The sequence below is a fragment of the Peromyscus eremicus genome, chromosome 1, assembly GCF_949786415.1.
Source record: "Peromyscus eremicus chromosome 1, PerEre_H2_v1, whole genome shotgun sequence".
Taxonomy (NCBI): Eukaryota; Metazoa; Chordata; class Mammalia; order Rodentia; family Cricetidae; genus Peromyscus; species Peromyscus eremicus.
Window position 1 is genome coordinate 162,404,812 of NC_081416.1, and position 19,360 is coordinate 162,424,171.

At 44.7% G+C, this 19,360-nt stretch overlaps 1 protein-coding gene across 1 annotated transcript; it reads left to right on the top strand.

Moving 5' to 3' along the window:
* Positions 1-5,384: 5,384 nt before the first annotated feature.
* Positions 5,385-18,664, top strand: LOC131923058 (zinc finger protein 175-like). Its single transcript, XM_059277919.1, has 5 exons — positions 5,385-5,540; positions 9,271-9,487; positions 10,468-10,594; positions 10,840-10,911; positions 15,984-18,664. Exons 2-5 carry the CDS (start codon positions 9,416-9,418, stop codon positions 17,522-17,524), a joined length of 1,812 nt encoding a protein of 603 aa, XP_059133902.1. The 5' UTR covers positions 5,385-5,540; positions 9,271-9,415; the 3' UTR covers positions 17,525-18,664.
* The last annotated feature ends 696 nt before the right edge of the window (positions 18,665-19,360 follow it).

Sequence of the window (19,360 nt, forward strand, 5' to 3'; positions counted from 1 at the left end):
TTGAGACAGTATCTCATGTCTCTCACCTTTCTCACTATTGAACTCCTGATTCTTCTGCCCCTACCTCCCAAGTGCTGGGCCTCTCTTGCCCAAATGATATTTTTACCAAAGACTACTACAACACTGTATTCCATCTAACATGTTCTTATAATGTCAATTTGACTATTCTGTTGCAAAGTGAGTCTATATCCCCAGTTGGGTGGGCTTTTATCCTTGTTTCAGTATATCAGAAGTAGCATTATGTCACTATTAAGACCCCAACATTAAAAGCCATAGGCACCGGGCAGTGGTGGCGCACACCTTTAATCCCAGCACTCGGGAGGCAGAGCCAGGCGAATCTCTATGAGTTTGAGTCCAGCCTGGTCTATAGAGTGAGATCCAGGACAAGCTCTAAAGCTACACAGAGAAATTCTGTCTCGAAAACAAAACAAAACAAAACAAAAAAGCCATAGGCTTCTACTTTATCTGAACGTTTGTTCTCTTTTTAAATCTATTTAAATTTTATACATATAGGTGTTTTGCCTGCATGTATATATGTTCATAATGTTTATACAGCACCTGTGGAGGCCAAAAGAAGGCATTATAGACTTCCTGGAACTGGAGTTCCAGATGGATGTGAGCTACCATGTAGATGCTAGGAACTGAACACAGGTCCTCTGCAAGAACAGCCAGGCCCCTTAACCACTGTTCTATTTTTCCAGAGTCTGAATGCTTGTTTTTGAATCCTTCAGCTGTCATATAATAATTAAGTCTGTGCTAAAGCCGGTAAGCTATGGGAAACCCAATGCAGCCTATAGAGAGACACTGTGTTGAGAGGTCCTGAGACTGAATCAGCTCAAAGCTGAGTGTGGTGGTGCATGACTTTAATCCCAGCACTCGGGAGGCATAGGCAAGCAGATGCCTGTGAGTCAGAAAACAGCCTGGTCTACATAGTGAGTTCCAAGATAGCCAGAGCTACATAGAGAGACCTTATCTTAAATGAAAAACAAGACAAAAAAAAAAAAAACCACTTCCAAGACTGGATACCAATATAAATGCTTAACAAGGAAGGGCAAATCTCAACTATAGACAAGGAACTTTAGGAAACTAAGGAATGTTCAGAGTAAGAGAAACAATCTTCCCCAGCAAGAGTCCCAGATTGGTCATCCAATATTAAATGGTCAGACCTGAAATCATATTCACACAAGTAACATTATATGGAATGAGCAGGTTGTATTTATGTATCTAGGAACACACACACACACACACACACACACACACACACACACACAATTAGAGAAATAGAGGCCATTAATTAGAGAGAGCACAAGGGTGATTGGAGGGAGGAGAAGGAAGGGGGAGAATGTTGTAATTAAAATTTAATTTCAAAAAATTAAAAAGAATATTATTTAAAGAGATTGAACCAGTTCCCAAGGTGTCATTCTTGTGGTTGCACTCCGGTTGCTCCTCATCAGCTACATGAAAAACCAAGATTACAGCCACTCCACCAATCCCTCACCAAATCCCTGACCCGCACAAGATTACAGCCACTCCATCAATCCCTCAGCAAATCCCTGACCCACACAATATTAGAAAGGCAGTAGTCTCGCCAAACATTAGGATTCAGTGTGGATTATGGTGACGTAGCAGTAGATAACCAGAATATTCTCCCTGCACCATATCCTTGGCTTTGTGCTTCCAGGTTCTCCTAGACTTCTTGTGGATTTTGCCACATTCCTAGATCCTGAGGTGGGGTTGGAGGTGGAGAAAACTCACCTGCAGGTTAGCGTTGTAGGTTGAGGTGATGGGGAAGTTGAGTAGGTCTGCCTCACTGATATTACAGATACAGTTGAAGCTTCATGGATTGGATTACAGATCATAATGTGGCATTCTTGGGCAGGAGAACTGGTCCACCAAGGGAGTCATTCTCTCACCTTCTACCTGAATTTTTTCTTTTTGGGATCACAAAAGAGGCCAAGACTCAGTGGTGTAGCAGGAATCTTAAAAAGTTCTTATTAATAAAATCAAACCTGAGGCCAGTTATTGGGGTGAACTGGAAGATCAGAGAACTAGAACAAGCCACAGCTAACCTCACCTGGCCAACTTCTCAGCTGATCTTGTTTCCTCAGACTGGAAGCTTCTGTGTCCTCATCCCAATGGCTCTCAGCTGAACTGCTGCTCGAAAGCCTGAAGCTTAACCAGCTAAAAGCTTAACCAGCCAAATGCTTAACCAGGCCAAATGCTTAACCAGCCAAATGCTTCCAGTTTCTGGTCCTCACGCCTTATAAACCTTTCTGCTTTCTACCACCACTCCCTGGGATTAAAGGCTGCTTTCTGGGATTAAAGGCATGTGTCACCATGCCTGGCTGTTTCCAATGTGGCCTTGAACTCACAGAGATCCAGAGGGATTTCTGTCTCTGGAATGTTAGGATTAAAGGCATGTGCTAACATTTTCTAGCCTAAGTATCTTGTGGCTTTTCTGTTCCCAGATAAGTTTATTAAGGTACACAATATTTTGGAGAACACAATACCACCACACAGTGGTGATGTTTTTGGTAGAGAAATTAATATATAAGCAACAGTTATACCAAGAAATTATACCAGAACCACTCCTTCTACTGAAAACCTCTCAACTTTGTCCATGGACCCATGGGACTCCTTCCTTCCTCCTGCACCCAGCCTGGTCTGATTGGTGTTCAGCTGAAATCTCCAGCTCACCCTTGCTTGATCCGGGAAGCCCCATTCCTCTCTCTCCAAACCCCACCCTCTCCGAGGGTCTCCAACCAAGAAAAGCTGCCAAAAGCCCAGTTCTGCACTCTTGGTGGTGGCTCCTCCCCTGAAGCTGCCAGTGCCTCAATCCTTCCTGAAGAGCTGTAATTAGGGACAAACCCAATTTATGGAGGGCATTCCATCACTCCTCACCTACAGGGTACTTAAGTTCTTTCCTAGTTTGACCGTGTGATTTTTCTCCTCCTCTTCTCCTCCTCTTCTCTGGGGACTAGAGGACTCACCTGGGAGTTGCTTTACCCAAAATAAACCTGGTCTTTGACTTTTGTAATTTGGCTTGATCTGGCTCACTGTGTTGGTGGAGATACAGAAAACCTACTGACTTCTGAAGACACCAGAGAGGTGAAGACACTGGGAAAAGCATCTCGATGCCATGCTACCTTTGTGAAGCTGGTAGTTGTCTTCAGGAGGTGTCCTGCCTTCTAACCTCATCTCCTTCAACCCCTCTGGTAATATCAGCCATGAGCTGATCATTTTCCCTAGTCAGCAGCTTGAAATGAGTTCTTGTCCATAACGTGGGGCTTATGATTGCCATCTTTGTTGAGGTGTGTGTTAGGATGACCAATACGCATAGGTATTGCCAGAATTCCTTCCCGGGGAGATATAAACAATGTCTACCCCATCCTTATAGGGTCCTAACAACAAACAAAGTACAGTTCCACCAGTGTTCAGCCTGGGGAACCAATGAGTTTGTTGGACTTACTTAGAGAGCATGAGCGAGGGGGTCCGGAGCACTGGGACCCACAGCAGTTGTGCTGAAGTGTTCACCCAGCATGAATGATCGGTTTCCCTTTCTTGAATAGAGTTGTTCTCTTCTGTTCTCTCTTTCCAATCTAAAAGCACTAGGGGACAAGTACCCCTCACCCCACTCCCATCCATATGCAATCAAGAACAAATCACATATAAATGACTGGGTGGGGTGCCTGGAGCCCACAACTACATTTCCATACATGTACCTCACAGTCCCACCCCTTCTAGCAATCCTGACACTGCTTTGGCCTGGGCAGACTGAGGTCCAATGACCAAGCCTAATCTTATAGGACGACAGGAGCCTTTGGCCCTAAAGCTCTGCTCACACTCCTGTAGTCTGTTCTCAGAGGAAAGAGCACAACCATCTGTGGAGATGGGCATAGTGGCACATGCCCATAATCCCACACTTGGAGAATAGGTGCAGAAGATCCATCTAAATAGTCCAAGCCAGCCAGGGCTAGAGCTGAAAGGACACTAGCCCACCTGAGAGTGTGGCTCTGCCGGGCCTTACCCTTGTCTCATTCCCTCTGCCTTGCCAAAAACCATCAGATTACATTCCTAAAGCCAGCCACCAAGGACGATTCCCTTATTTGGCCAATCCCTCCAGCCAAGGTGGACTACCAGGGTCCAGCTATCAAAGAACTGAAGTCCAGCAATCAGAAGCCCCTTTGGTTCACCTAACATGCCGATTAAAATTACACACTTCATCCTAACACCGTGTTTCCCCCTTTACCTCTGTCTCCTCTCTATCCAGAGGCCGACCTTTGTCGTGGCCATGCCTCCCTCTCCCACTAGACAAATACCCCTGCCCTCTTGCCCTTGTTCCTTTACCCCTTCTCCCCGTCCTCTATCTCCTCTACTACTGCATCATGTCCATCTAACACAGACCTCCCGCCCCTCTCTTCTCCTCTTAAAATTGCACCTGAAAGTCATTTGCTGCTGTTTTTCTGCCTGAGTCAGACAGAGAGCAGCCACTTTAACTTTTCTTCCCTGCTTAATAAAGAATCTCTCAGTGAAAACAGGTGTTTGGGTGTGGTTTGTGCCTAGTCCAGGTTCTGAGAGGGAGCCCCTGTTCTGCGGGAGTCCCCTTCTAGAGTTCTCGTTAGGAATATCGACATTCATTCTACTGTTCTGGGTATTTTCGTTATTTGACTGGCGTCTCCGCAATTTGCTTGTCACCAGCCTGTTCTACATTGTTTCTATTATCTTGCTATTTGCTCCTCACCAGCCTGTTCTACATTGTTTCTATTATGCACTGTTTGTTTTGTTGTTACACTTCTAAATGAGGATAGATGTTTTTCCTCAGGGAACCATGACATGTCCCCAGGATGGTGTACAAGGTTCATTTCAGACTTCAATGCTCCCCAATGATTCACTTCCTGTTTCCCAATAATCCTTCCAACTTTTCAAATTTTAGAAAATCAGAAGAGAAAGAAAGCAAGCCTTAAGTCCGTGTGAAAATACAGAGAAACTTTAGGAATATGCAATATCACTGTCTCTTAGATACGTGTATACCCACCCACGTAGAAAATAAATCTCCTGACGATGTGTGACAGACTTTTAAAGTCTGTGACATTCCACATGACTCAAGGATGTTCGGAAATGTGTATTCTGATGGTGACTTTCGCATAATTGGAATATGGATGTGGCCATGACAACGTCTGGGGCAGGGGGCAGGGGGCAGAGGGGGAAAGAGAACCAGAACGTACACCATTATAACTATTGGCAAAACATAACCTCCCACGTGGTGGTGGGCATGCGCAACACTACTTTGTAACTTTGCAAGCAGTAGTGGCAACGCGCAATACCGACTTCCGCCGGGGGGGGGGGGGGGAAGGCTGAGGTGTGACCAGAAGTGTCCTAGAGTATCCATTTCCGCTTAGATCTTCACGTGGTTAGTTGTTGTTATCGTTACCAGGACGCCGTGGGAGTTTGGATTCGGAACCCGGGGAATCCTGAGGGTCCGTGGGCGGAAGTCGCGGCCCGGCGAGCCGTGTGCAGAGTTCTCTGCGGTGCCGTGTGAGGTGAGTGGCTGCGGCGCAGGAAGGATGCTGTGCTGCTGAGCGCTGGTTTGTGCCGAGTGGCGGCTGAGAAGGCTGCTGGGGCATGCCAGGGTTGAGCTGGGCTGGGCGTCCTGTAGGAGTCGGGAGAGCCGGGTTGCTGAGGGCGGCGATGGAGCCTGCTGTTGTGAGCTTGGGGCTCGTGTGTGTCTGTGAGGGCAACCGCGCTGCTTTCTGTACTGGGAGTGTTTGCATAGCCGGTGACTGGCTTGAGTCCGTCTGCGAGAGGAGAAAAAGTAGATGAAAATAGAAAATGAGTTTATCCACGGTTTTGACTTACACCCAGGCTGCAGTTTTCTCGGTCTGCCCAAGCCTAAGCAGTGTCAAGAATTGATAAAAAGGGATGGTACAGTCTGCGCGAGCTCGTAGCTGTGGGCTCCAGGGAGCAGAGCTAGGAGAGGAGCCTTTGTGCAGGGACCATGGCTTCGGGCCATTTCCCTAATCGCCTTATATTTCCCACAGGGAGCTGGTGCTGAGAAAGAAAAAAATTAAAACTTGTAATTCCTGTGGCCAGTTTTGAGTATTGGGGTCCTTGAAAGTGTGTAGGTTGGTCCGTGCTGGCCTGGCTTTAGGACCCAATGGACGTGGCAAGGCTCTGTGATCAGCTATTGAGCAGCCTGGTGCTGTAAACAGGTGTTAGGGTTAAGTGCTTTCCTGCCGCCTCAACAAATTGACCATGGTCAGGAACTCCTATTGAAAAGACTGGTCAGTCATGATGGAAAGCAGAGAGACGGGGGTGGGGGGGTGGGGGTGGGGGGTGGGGTTTCTTCAAATTAGCCACATCAGGCAGAAGAAGAGGTAAAGAACCCAGTGACCGCAGTCTGTTGTAGTGACACAGAGGTTTGGGATTGCTGGTCAGGAGGTTTGCATAATTAAGTTATCTGGCAGGATGTGGTGGCTCCTGACTACCCTTTGGAGGCTCCTGACTACCCTTTGGAGGTAGTACCGGCGGGATCCCTGAAAGTGGAGGCTGCTTAGTGTAGCAGGAGGGCTACATAGCCTACATCCTTTTTTGTTTTGACCTGTGTACGTAGATGATTAAGAAGTCCTGGGTATGGCGTGTGTGGTCCTGCCTGTCTTTTTTTGAGCCCAGTCCTTCGGAATGCTCCTTACATTTTTAATCTGTTCCTTGTTCTCAGCCCAAAGAGACCAATCTGTTTCCTCCTTGGTGTTTATTTCTGCTGTACAGTGAAGCCTCATCCTCATGCCTAATTGTCCTCCTCTGGGAGCAGTCTTTACAGTTTCTGGAATTGAAGATGACTGCATCTTTGGGCCTTGAAGGGGGATGTATTAATCCTACCAGGAGACAGTAAGACCACTTCCAAAATTTTGAGTCAAATTTGAAGCAAGCTTGATTTTTACTGGGGTATACCCAAGAACTGACCAGCGACTGCCTCCTAAGTAGGGTTAAAGAGAGCAGCCCTGAGTCCTTTTCTTAGGGCCCTTTTATGGAGTAAAATTGTGAGTAGTTGCAAAGCAGATTTATTTTATTTATTTATTTATTTTTGTTTTTTCAAGACAGGGTTTTTCCATGTAGCTGTTTCCTGGCTATCCTGGAACTCGTTCTGTAAGCCAGGCTGGCCTCAAAGAAATGAATTCACAGAGATCTGCCTTCTGAGTGCTGGGCTTAAAGGCATGCACCACCATGGCCAGGCTTGCAAAGCAGGTTTACCTAAGACAATGGAACAGTAAGAAATTATAGAATAATCTCAAAAAAACATTAGCCGTCACCATGTGGTCAGCCTGTGATCAGGGAGGGTTATGGGGCTGAGTGTTCCCAAAAACAAGTCGAAGTCATGAGTTGGGGCAGGTCAGGTTCCGAGAAACAGAAACTTGTATTTAACAATACAGCATAATGGTTCTTGCCTTCAAAATGGAGTCAGGCGGGTTCCTGGGATAGTGTAGGTTGGATAGAGACGGCCAAGCAGAAGTCTAAGCCAGAGTGAAGATCTACTTAAGTAGACCAGGTCAGCCTCAAACTTGGCAGTGATCCTCCTGCTTCTGCCTCCTGAGTTCTGGGTTACAGGAGTGTGTCGTGTAAATTGAAGGTCCCAGAGAATTAAGGTTTCTTTTTCCTGATTGGCTAAATAATCAGGAGGACACGGTTGTATGAAATCTTATCCCTCCCACCGCTACTTTCCTTCTTCTGTGTCTCAACAAAAACCTCCCGTGGTTTCATTTCTACATTTCACTTCTTGATTATTTTAAAGCTATTAGGTGTATGACCTTGTCATGAACGCAGGTCGCTGTTAGGAGAACTTAGCTGTTAGTCATTTTCTACTCTGAATATTTAAGGATTTTTTTTTTGTTTTTTGGAGGGGAGTAGGTACCAGACACTAGCAGGAGTCAGTCTGATGGTTTTTGTCCATCTATAGCTGGAGCTAAGCTGATTCAGGGTGCTTTGATTTTGAAGACGAACCATCAGATTTACTTTCTCAGGAGGTGTCTTTAGGAATGTGTTCTCTGGCCCTCAGTAAGCAAAACTGAATGTGCTGTCTTTGCCTGGATGCCTTTTGAAAACACGTTTGGGCTTCAGTAGCACCTGAAGTTTCCCATCTTCCACAGCACAAAGCACGAGCTCTCTTTTCTCCTCCCATGCCTTCCTTCCCATGTCACCATAATTGTCTTTCTCATCTGCCTCATGCTAACAGGAATGGTGTGAGGCAGGAGAGAGATTCATCCCCTGCACTTGTACTTAGTGACCTTGAGTCCAATTATGGAACGCTGCACACAGCCTCATTCACCTCTTAAAAAAACCAGGTACACTAATGCTTGTGACATGCAGTTGAGAGTATTGAGTGAAAATTAAATAAAATTGAGTTGGCACTTGCTGACTTTTAGTCAAAATTTCTTTCAACTTTTCATCGTGATTGTGTGGTAAGTGCAGGTGCACGTGGAGGCCCAAGGCTTCTGATCCTCGTGGAGCTTGAGTGACAGGTGGTTGTGGGCCATCAACGTGGGTGCTGGGAGTCAACTTGGATCAGACATGTAAAACAGCAAAGGGAAAGACTCAGTAGGGGCTAAAAAGGAGCATTTTTACCAATATATACAAAATGTTAGGCAGGACAAATAAAGGAGCAGCTGTTATTCTCCATACAGCACAGCGGCTTAACTGTAAATGAGAAGTCTGAAGTAGGATAGAATGCCACTAAACAGAGAGAATATTCTTTTATTTGTATTTCCTTCACTGCCAGACAGGCAGAAGGACTTGATCCCCAATGCCTATGAACACCTGCATCTTCCTTTGGAAACTTCACGTTGCTTAATATCCTCTCTTCTCACAGTTAAAGGGTGGGAAATCTGCAGTGAATTCTTTATAACCCTTTGTTCAAAACTGTGATCTTTTTGTTTGTTTTCTGGATCTTCGTAAAATTAAGAATTGAGCCAGGCATGGTGGTACACACCTTTAATCCCAGCACTCAGGAGGCAGAGGCAGGCTGATCTCTGAGTTTAAGGCCGTCTTGGTCTACAGAGTGAGTTCTTGGACAGCCAGGGATACATAGAGAAACCTTGGTCAAAAAGAAGAAAAGAGGGGGGAAAAAAAAAAGAGTTGGCAGTTGGCATTTTCTTAACCTGGTCCACTACTCCGTAATGTTTATATGATGCCTGTCAGGAAGGGCTAAAACTTCACATGCAAATGTTGGGTGAGTGTCCCACAGTCACTGACTTTCCAGGACTTTCTGTGTCTTTATAGATCCCTGGATCAGGCCAAGTCATCTGTGCTGCTGATTTTCTAGGACAACCAAGCTGAGTTCTGCTTGTCAGCTCTACTTAGCGGCTCCACATGCTCACCCGAATCCTGAGGAGAGCCAAGACCAAGAGTAGACACCACAGAGGACATGTTGTCTGACATGAATTTCTGCCAGAAGCCCCAGAGACTGGAAGCAGAGGAGCAGGAGGGGTCATGTGAGGTGAGGAGAGGTGCCCCAGAACTAGAGTGTAGACATTGGAAGTTCTAGATTGTAAGCTGTGTTCCTGAGGTGACCTTGATTCTCATTTCCTCATCTTCTTGCGACATGTACGTTGTGCTGCTTCTTGGGTTTAGGTTTATCTGCCTGTCTGTATGATGTCCTCGGGAGCCCTGTTTCTGTTCAACCTCTCTGTCAGGAGAGGACTGGCAGGACAAAGAAGTGGGCGCACCCAAGTCTAGCTCGGTGAACCAGAGGTTATTTTGGCTTCATTATGGGATCGCAGATGAGGAGTGGCCTCCTGAGGTGTGAACAGTTTGGGCAGTTGTGTTACTGATCTCTAGCATGGAAGATGGTTTGTGAAAGCTGTGTCTCCAAATCGTCCCCCACCCAGCTGTGTCTAGCTGGTGGGTTTTTATTACTTCTGAACCTCGCACAGAGCCCCCTTCTTGCTCCCTAAATTCACTGTGGATTTTCCCGCCTCTCCACTTTTACTCTCATTCCTTCTTGGAAAATGGTGTTCTATCCTATTTCAAGGACCTCGTTTACAGTTCAAGCCGCTGTGCTCTACAGAGCATGACAGCGGTTCCTTGATTTCCCTCCCAACCTTTTCCTGGTGTAGATTTGTAAACTCTTCTCGTTAGCCCGTGCTGAGTCTTTGTTTGTTGCTTTACCAGTCTGAGTTTTTCCAAGAGTGGAAGCTCATACTGGGGTGCTGAACTTCAGGAACCCCACACAACTCTAGACAGGCATAATGTGGCTTAGTAGCTGTCATCCTGCTTAAATTTGGTAGAGAAATTCTGCCCTTCATGAGGGTGGGGGTGAGGGAGACGTCACATGGCAGGGTATTTCTATATACTGTCTTTATGCCTGAATGTAAAATGTGAAATCAGTATTTTTGTGGAAAATTTAAATGGAACTTCCTGGGGGGGCAAGGAATTACTAAAAACACATGGTTACTTATTGTATCTTTCTGTTATTAGAGATTGGTGTCATTTGAGGATGTGACCGTGGACTTCAGCCAGGAGGAGTGGCAGCAGCTGAACTCTGCTCAGAGACGCTTGTACCAGGACGTGATGCTGGAGATCTACAGCCACCTCTTGGCAGTGGGTGAGCACAGCTGGCCGGGGGGTCCAGGATGGGCCTCATATTTTTCTCTTTGCAAAACTTGGTGGAATATCAGAAATCTGTCCTAATTTCTAGGTGGTTTTGTTCTGGCTTCACTCTTGTTGGGCACCTTTTATGTGTTACTTTGCATGCAGTACTTAATGTTGACTTTTGCAGTTAGCCAGTCCAGAGTTCATTGGCTACCCTCTGAGAAGATGTAACAAATCCAGTATCCTTCCAATTCGCAGGGTATCCCAGGCCAGAGGCCATCCTCAAGATGAAGGAAGTTCATTTCCCACGTCAGCTGTGTCAGTGTCAAGGTGAGTGACTATTGTCATGTCGAGGTGGATAGTTGAGAGGTGTAATCAGCCTACTGACCTGCTTACCCCCTCAGGAGTGGGCACCCAGATTGCCCTTTACTCCCAGTTTTCATAGTAAACACCGTACTACGTTTTGTTAGGAGTCTTTAATAGGGCCAGAAAGGTGGTTACTGGATATTTGCTTAAAAGTCTGTACAAAATCATAGTCTATGTTTGCATGTCATGAAACATGAAGAAATCACACATGGATTTCTGTTTGTGCATCTTAACTGTCAACAGTTGACATTATCAGGTGGTTAATGTGTTGCTTGTACAGTGAGTAAAAGAAATGTTTCCTTGTTTTTGTATTTTAGATTGTGTGTGTGTATGTGTGTGTGTGTGTGCGCGCGTGCGCGCGCACGTGTGTGTTAAAAGAGGCCTGAAGAGTACTAGAGTTACAGGTGGTTATGAGCCACCATGTGGGTGCTGGGAACTGAACTCAGGACCTCTGGAAGAGCAGCAGGCACTCTTAACCACTGGGCCATCGCTCTAGGCCCTCCTGTGATATCTTTTCATAACTGTTTAGAGCATCTCATTGTATCTGTTATGTAACCAGATTTTCTATGTATATATTACTTTTTGTATGTTTTGTCATTTTGTGGTTTTCTAATTCTTTCACCCCATTTATTTATCCCTTCATTAGTGTCCTTTTTCATCCTGGCTCTTCTTTTGTGTCCTCCTAATTTAGCACCACCATATTCCTGTTTTATATGTTCTCCTGTAATCATTTCTTACTACATTTGTGTATATATTTATGTTCCTGAGTGTACACATTCCAGTCACCCCTGTGGAGGTCTGAGGACGACCTGCAGGGAGTCAGTTCTGTCCTAGAGATCAAACTCAGATCATCGGGCTTGACGGCAAGCACCTTTACCCCCTGAGCCATCTTGTGGGCCCAGTCAACTTTCTTACAGGAGCTGCCTCTTAGAGACGTGCTGTTCTCATCTCTTGGTCCTCCTGTGGCTAGTGTTGTCAAGTTGATACAATGTAGAACCACTGGAAGGAGTCTTGATGAGGAATTGTCTACATTAGATTGGCCTGTGGGCGTCTCTGGGGAATTCCATTCATCGATGTGGGAAGACCCGGCTCTGTGCGCAGCACCGTTCCCTGTAGTTGGGTCATCCAATGTAGGAACACAGACAGTGAGCTGAGCAATAGATGTGCATGTATTCAGCCTTTCTCTTCTGTTCACTGTGCCTGTGATCGACCAAGCGCTTCAGTCTCCCACCACCTTGAATTCCCAGAAATGATGGACTATAACCTAGAATGGCAAGGTAAAATAAGTCCTTTTCCCCTAAATCGCTCCATGTCAGGGTATTTTATCACAGCAGTCGAAGTGAAAGCAGGACAGGCCTCACATTTGAATTGTGGTGATTTCTGTGTGAGCCTCTGCAGTCTCTCTGTGTGGTACAGCTGCTGCCATGTCTACTATTTGGAGGACTGGTCCTGTGGATGGCCCCTTCCTTATTTTTGAGACATGAGAAACTAGAGTCATCATCATCCAGGTTAGAAAGTGCTTTCCTGTGAGAAACTGTAGTTTCTTTGCTCTTGTCCTTGAGTTATTACTTCACAGTGCCTGCTCAGTCTTATTTTCCAGTATACAGTGTACGTGACTGTTTCTTAATCCTGCTAAGATCAGTTCAAACTAATTCCCTATTTCCTTAGACTCTTGGTTCCTAATGAGATTTTTGGATTTCACTTAGGAATTCAGTTAAGATCCTATCAACAGGTTTTTTAGAGCAAACATTTCTATTTTCTTTCTCTTCTTCCTGATAGATTTGATGCAAATATTCAATTATTTTGTATGATGTAGAATTCACCAGCTCTTCTGGTGGCCATATATTTCCAATTTGAAAATCTCTCCAGTATTTTTCTTACTCGTGCTCTGAGCCAGGTCTCTGTTAACGTCTGCCCTGCCCCTCTTCCCATTGCATCCAGTCTGTTGATTAGATTGTCTTCTCCATTTTTTTGTTTGTTTTGTTGTTGCATCCAAGTTAAGCCCCGTGGACAGCAGTTTCAGCTGATAAAGAATTATGTGTACTGAATTTCCAAAGATAAGCGAAAGAGACCGTTTCCCCTATTTTAGAAGATTTTTCAGTGTCTGCCAAAGTAAATGGAAGGAAACAGGTTGTAATGGATGGTGTGGTGTAATGGCATGAGAATCAGGAAAGCATCCTTAGTGCCCTTGTCCTGTGTGATTGAGGGAAAGCTGCTTGGAATGCAGCTGTCACCCTGAGCGTGGAGAGTAACTGCTCTTGGAACTCGAGTGAAGTAGACTCACCCTAAACGGGAGATGACATGGGAGTTGATTTTAAGGGCACATGGACTGGTTATTCATAAAGTAATTTTGAATTGGAATAAAGGACGAGACCAAGTAAACTTAGTTAATTTAGAGCCTTTAATACAGTTCTTTATGTTGTGGTGACCCCCAACCATAAAATTATTTATGTTGATACTTTGTAACTGTGATTTTACTACTGTTATGAATCATAATGTAAATATCTGATATGTGACCCCTGTGGAAGGGTCATTCAAGCCCCCAAAAGGAGTCATGACCCACAGTGAGAGCCACTGAGTTAGAGGATATGAGTAAATGTTCAGAGTTAGGAGTAACTGACCATTTTTATATTGAGGTTATTGAGATATAGTGGAGAAATAAAATTTATTCTAAAGATGTATTTATTTTTATTTTATATGTATGAGTGCTTTGCCTGCATGTATGCCTGTGTACCATGTGTGGGCCTGGTGCTTGCAGAGCCATAAAAGAGTGTTAAATCCTCTGGAACTGGAGTTACAGATGGTTGTGAGTGGTCATGTGGGTGCTGGGAACCAAACTTGGGTCTTCTGCAAGAGCAGCAAGTGCTCTTAACCACTAAGCCATCTTTTCAGCCCCATATTGGCAACTTATGGAGAAGCTTTTCAGAATCCTTGTGGTGCAAAGTTCATTATATTGCAGATGGATGCTGAAGGATTGACAATATGTATCAAAAAGAAAAGTGAAGACAGTAGTGTGTAAAGTTTGTATTTAAAAGTTTGTTACTCCCGTACTAAGGGATGGGAATGGGAAGACAATAGTCAGTTTCTAGGTCTACCAGCCAGTCTAGCCAAAATAGTATCCTCTAAGTTCAGTGAGCATGTCTCAAAGAAAATAAGGTGGTTGTAGCTGGTGAGATGCTTCAGTGAGTAACATGATTACTGTGCAGTGAGAAGGACCTGAATGTGTGTCCCTAGCTCCCAAATAAACGCCTGTGTCCCTGTAACTCTGGCACTAGTGGTAAGCTGTCAGTGGCCTGCCAGTCCAGCGGAAATAGTGAACTCTCGATTCAGTGAGACACCCTGTCTCAAAAACTAACTAGCTAAATTAATTAATTAATGGAAAGCAATAGAGAGAGATATCCAAAGTTGATCTCTGGCTTCCACATGTACATGCAAAGGTGGGCACAAAATAGCACACACAAGAAGTTGGAGAACCATAAGAGAAAGATACTTAAAGTCCACCTCTGCCTCCACAAGTGAGCACACAGGCTAACACACACATACACACAAGTCACACAGGAAACATGTACACACATCAAAAGAACAGAAGTAGGGCAGTCTGGGCAGTGCCTCGGTGTTAAAGGGCTTGCTCTGCAGTATGAGGATCCAGGCTTAATCCCTAACACTCACATCAAAAACGGAGCACAGTGGCGCACTCCTGTGATCCCAGTGCTTGGTTGGCAGAGACAGAGGGAGCCCAGAGCCTTTCCAGCATCCAGTCTAGCTGAATTGGCGATTTCTAGATTCAGTGACGGACCTTGCCACAAAGTAAGGTTGAAAGTGAGTGAAGAAGGCACTGAGCCTTTGACCCCCTCCACGTGCATGAGTAAACAAATGTATACCATGAACACAAACATTACACAGATCAATAAGTTACAAAAAATAAACATTTAGGGATGTAAAGTTCAGAGGGAGGGCTTGTGGAACCGGGTGAAGTATGTAGCCAATCCTTACAAATAGAGGGAAAGAAAAAATGTAACAAAAAAATGGTCAGGCCTTTTCTCTAGAGCTAATGAAGTCTCTGCCTACATCCCTTTCTTCTGACGCTGGCTGCCCATTGACAGTGCCAGTAAAGCCGTGGCTGTTTCCTCCCTTCCTTGTTTATCTTTCTGTATCTATAGCACAGGCCTCCTGCATAAGTTGGTTGTCTTTCACCAAACCAAGTCTTCCCAACAAATTATCTAAGTCATCTTGGCTACTGACCACTGCTTCGGTCGGTTTCCTCATGAGGAAAAGAAGGAGTGTAGGTGCAGATGCATTGTGGGATGGTTGTGGGGATTCAGTGAGCTCATGTATTCACGTCATAGTGTCAGGTGCTCTGTGTTGTGTGGGTTCGTCGAAGAAAGACGTCACTCCAAGATGAAAATTTAAGGCCTGTGTGGCAGCAGGAAGGACCAGCCTCTGATGAACTGAACCCTGAACGGCACACAGGCATATTTATTGATTGTTGCACAAAGTTGTTTGTTGGGTAAACAAGTTCCTCACACCAAAGTCTTTACTCTGATTCATGTTTCTCTAAAGGAAAGCATCATGTCCCCGCTACTTTAGTCCTTATTGTGTACCTTTTGCAGTGCCCAATAGTCCAAGAGCCTGGGGTGTGCTGGAAGCATCTTGTGACCAAAGTCGTGTGAAGGCTGTAATGACCCCTGAGAAAAACAGTTCTACAAATCATGAAAAACAACCACTGTTTTCCACAATGACACTTCTAGAAAACAACTGTTCACTGTAATATTTACCCAGGATACAGTGAAAACTATTCATTCCAATGTTTACCCTGGATACAGTGACTGCTAGATTCATACACCAGCCTTGATAGTTGCCTGGCACATATGGATGCTGTATTACCTAAGTGTTGGCATACTGTGAGGGCCATATCAGCATTTCTTGCCCTTGTCACCATCACTAGCATCATTACTACCTGACACAGATTTTTGTTCGGACTGATTCCTCCTTCATCATGCTCACTGTGTCTGTTCATTCATCTCTTCTCTTAACAGGGGAATCAAAGCATGGCTCACCACATCAAATTTGTGTGAAAGCTGCATTTCCAAATGATGTATCAAGAGAAATCACTGGACATTCTGTTGTAGAGGAACTGTGGCAGGATGGTGACCCTGCAAAGACAGATCAGCAAAACCAGATCCCACTCTTGAGTTCTGGTACTTTCTTCAACCAGAAAACACTGATAAGTGACAATAGTTATGAGTGTGAAGCCACTGGGGGATATATACCTTTAGGCCTCCACCTCATTTCCACACAAAACAGATCTCCAAAATGTTGCTCATTTGAAAAAACTTTGCAGCCTAACCCTAACCTTCAAGCAAATAGTGAACATCAAAGCAGTGCCCCAAAGCAGTCTAATGGCATTGTTGAATCCTGTCAGTTCTTCACACAAGGCCCTTCTAATGCTGTGTGCACAGTTCCTAACAGAGAAGAGAAAGCATGCAAAAGTGAACAGCTAGGAAAAGTTCTCAGCCCTAAGCAGCCACTTAGACAGCATGAAATTCCTTCTCAGGACAAGCCGGTTACATATACCAAATATGGGAAAGTCTCCACTGCTAAGTCAGCTTTGTGTCAGCAGCAAATAACGAACACTATAGAGACACCTTTTATTTGTCACATATGTGGAAAATCCTTCCTTCAGAAATATGAGTTGAGTTCTCATCCAGGAATAAACAGAGGAGAGACACCTTCTGAATGTCCTGACTGTGCAAAATCACTTACAAGTACATCCAGCCTGCAGGTGTCTCCTGAAGTCCACACAAAGGAAAAACCTTACAAATGCCATGACTGTGGGAAATCATTCAGCTATGCATCCCACCTAAAGGTACATCTTCGAATACACACAGGTGAGAGACCTTATGTGTGTTCTGACTGTGGGAAGGCCTTTAGCCAAAAATCAGTCCTCACCACACATCAGAGAATTCACACTGGGGAGAAGCCTTACATGTGTAACCACTGTGGGAAATTGTTTGTTTATGCATCAGATCTGAAGAAGCACAGTCGGTTTCACACAGGGGAGAAGCCTTATGAGTGCCTTGACTGTGGGAAGTTGTTCAGTAATAAGTCCCACCTGCCTGTGCATCATCGAATTCACACTGGTGAGAAACCTTACAGATGCTGTGACTGTGGGAAATCCTTCAGAAGAAAATCCCACCTTAAAGTACACAATCGAATACACACTGGTGAGAAGCCTTATGTGTGCTCTGATTGCGGGAAGGCCTTCAGCCACAGTTCGGTTCTCAGCACACATCAGAGAATTCACACTGGGGAGAGGCCTTACACTTGCAGTGACTGTGGGAAAGCCATGTCATCTAAAGCCCAACTGAATGAGCATCAGAGAATCCACACAGGTGAGAAACCATACGTGTGCATTGAATGTGGGAAAGCTTTCAGTGGCAGATCTTCTTTGCAAGTACATCGTAGAACTCACAGTAGTGAAAAACCTTTTGTCTGTCCCAAATGTGGGAAAGGCTTCCTGCGCAAGTCACAGTTGTCATCTCACCAACAAACTCCTCACACTGGTGGGAATCCTTAGGAGTGCTGGATGTGTGTGCAATTGTCCCGCCATACATACCGGCTGAAGGTACGTCATCACATTGAAATGGAAGGAATTGTTGCCGGTACTTGACTAGCAAAGTTTTCAGCAACTGAAGGCTCATCTGTTTTATTCTGTGCAGAAAGACCTGATTCCAGTAGACCCAGGGACTCATACCTCACACTGTTCTTACAGATACTGTGATCATATGAAAGGCTTTACCACAGTCAATTCCTTATCCATGTTTTTTTTTATTAACTTACTTTTTATTTATGCTTTGTAGATGGATTTTTCTTTTAGGGCCACCAGCTCACAGAGAATGACACAGAGACTATTAATTATGAAAGCTTGGCTGATAGTTTAGCCTTGTTTCTATTAATTTACTTTCTGCTTTGTGACTTGGTTACCATGACTCTGTACTGCCCATCCTGCTTGCTCTGTGTCTGGCTGGAGATTCTGCCCTTCTTGTATCATCCTCTGTCCCTGGAAATCCTGCCTAGCTATTGACCATTCATCTTTTTATTACACCAATCAGTGACATCTTCACACAGTGTAAAGGAATATCCACAACAATTCTTTGTGTCTTTTACATCATGCATCTCAATCCTATTCATTTCCCTCCCTTTTTTATCCACCCTCTGCCCTTACAACGCCCACCCAGCCCCCCAAATAAATAAAATTTAAAGAAAAATCTTGTCATGGAAGCTGCAGTGTGACACAGTGAGTCACGCAGTAAACCCCTTTGTCCATATATCTTTACTTGCAAGTGTTCATTGGTCTGGTTCAAAACCTCTGGTTTCTGCTACACTATTGATGCTGGGCCCTCACTGGGACTCCTCTTGGATATCCTGTTGTTGCCCTGTGTCATGGAGATCCTGCAGCTTTGGGTCTTATCCATGTTTTTAATTTAAATAAAGAGACCTAATTATAGCTATGCATTGCTTATTTTAAATTCACAAATTATTATACCTGAGGAAAAGAATAAAGATTTGTAAGGACAAGCACAAATATCCATGTTCACACACTTATGTTTATGTGTGTGCATGCCTCTGGGTGCACGTATTTGTGGATGTTCTTGTGTACTATGAGAACTCTTTTCTTGAGAAGACAGGTTTCTACCTCCTCCCAAGAATTCCCCCAAAGCCCAACTTAGAGAATCAGTGAGTTTATTGAGCATACTTACAGAACATGAGGGATACTTTCAGGAGCCTAGGTGACCCCAAAGCAGCCACACTACTTAAAAGTTCACCCCAGCATAGATGACAACTTCCCCATAACTGCATAGATGACATCCCTTCAATTAATCTACCATAGTCTATACTTCAGCATCTTCCAAAACCATGAGGCTACAAGACTCAAACCGGCAGTGGGGAGTAATTGAGATACTAGGTGAGGGATCAATGACCCTCTACACCTCTCCTATGAAGGAACATTAAAAAGACAACAGGCCCAACTTCAAAGGTATCTTAAATGTGATCACCGCTGATGGCCGTTAATCTCAGGCATGTGTCTGTAAAAGTGAAGATGTCTGGAGGCTGTCTCAAGTGCCGTTTTGGTTGAGACAAGGGTTCTTACTGGCCTGAACCCTCCCCAAGTAGTCCTATCTAGGTGCAGTGAGTTCTCAGGACCACTTGTTTTCAACTCCCATCTCAGCATCACTGGGATTATAAATGTGCCGTTATCCCTGGCCTTTCACCTAAGTTCTGTGGGACCAAACGCAGGTCATCGTGCTCATGAGACAAAGGCTTTACTAACAGCCATCTCCCTGCCTCTGTGTTAGACTTTTAAAGGACTATTTGTCACAGAAAGAAATCTTGAAAAATGATTTGGGATAAG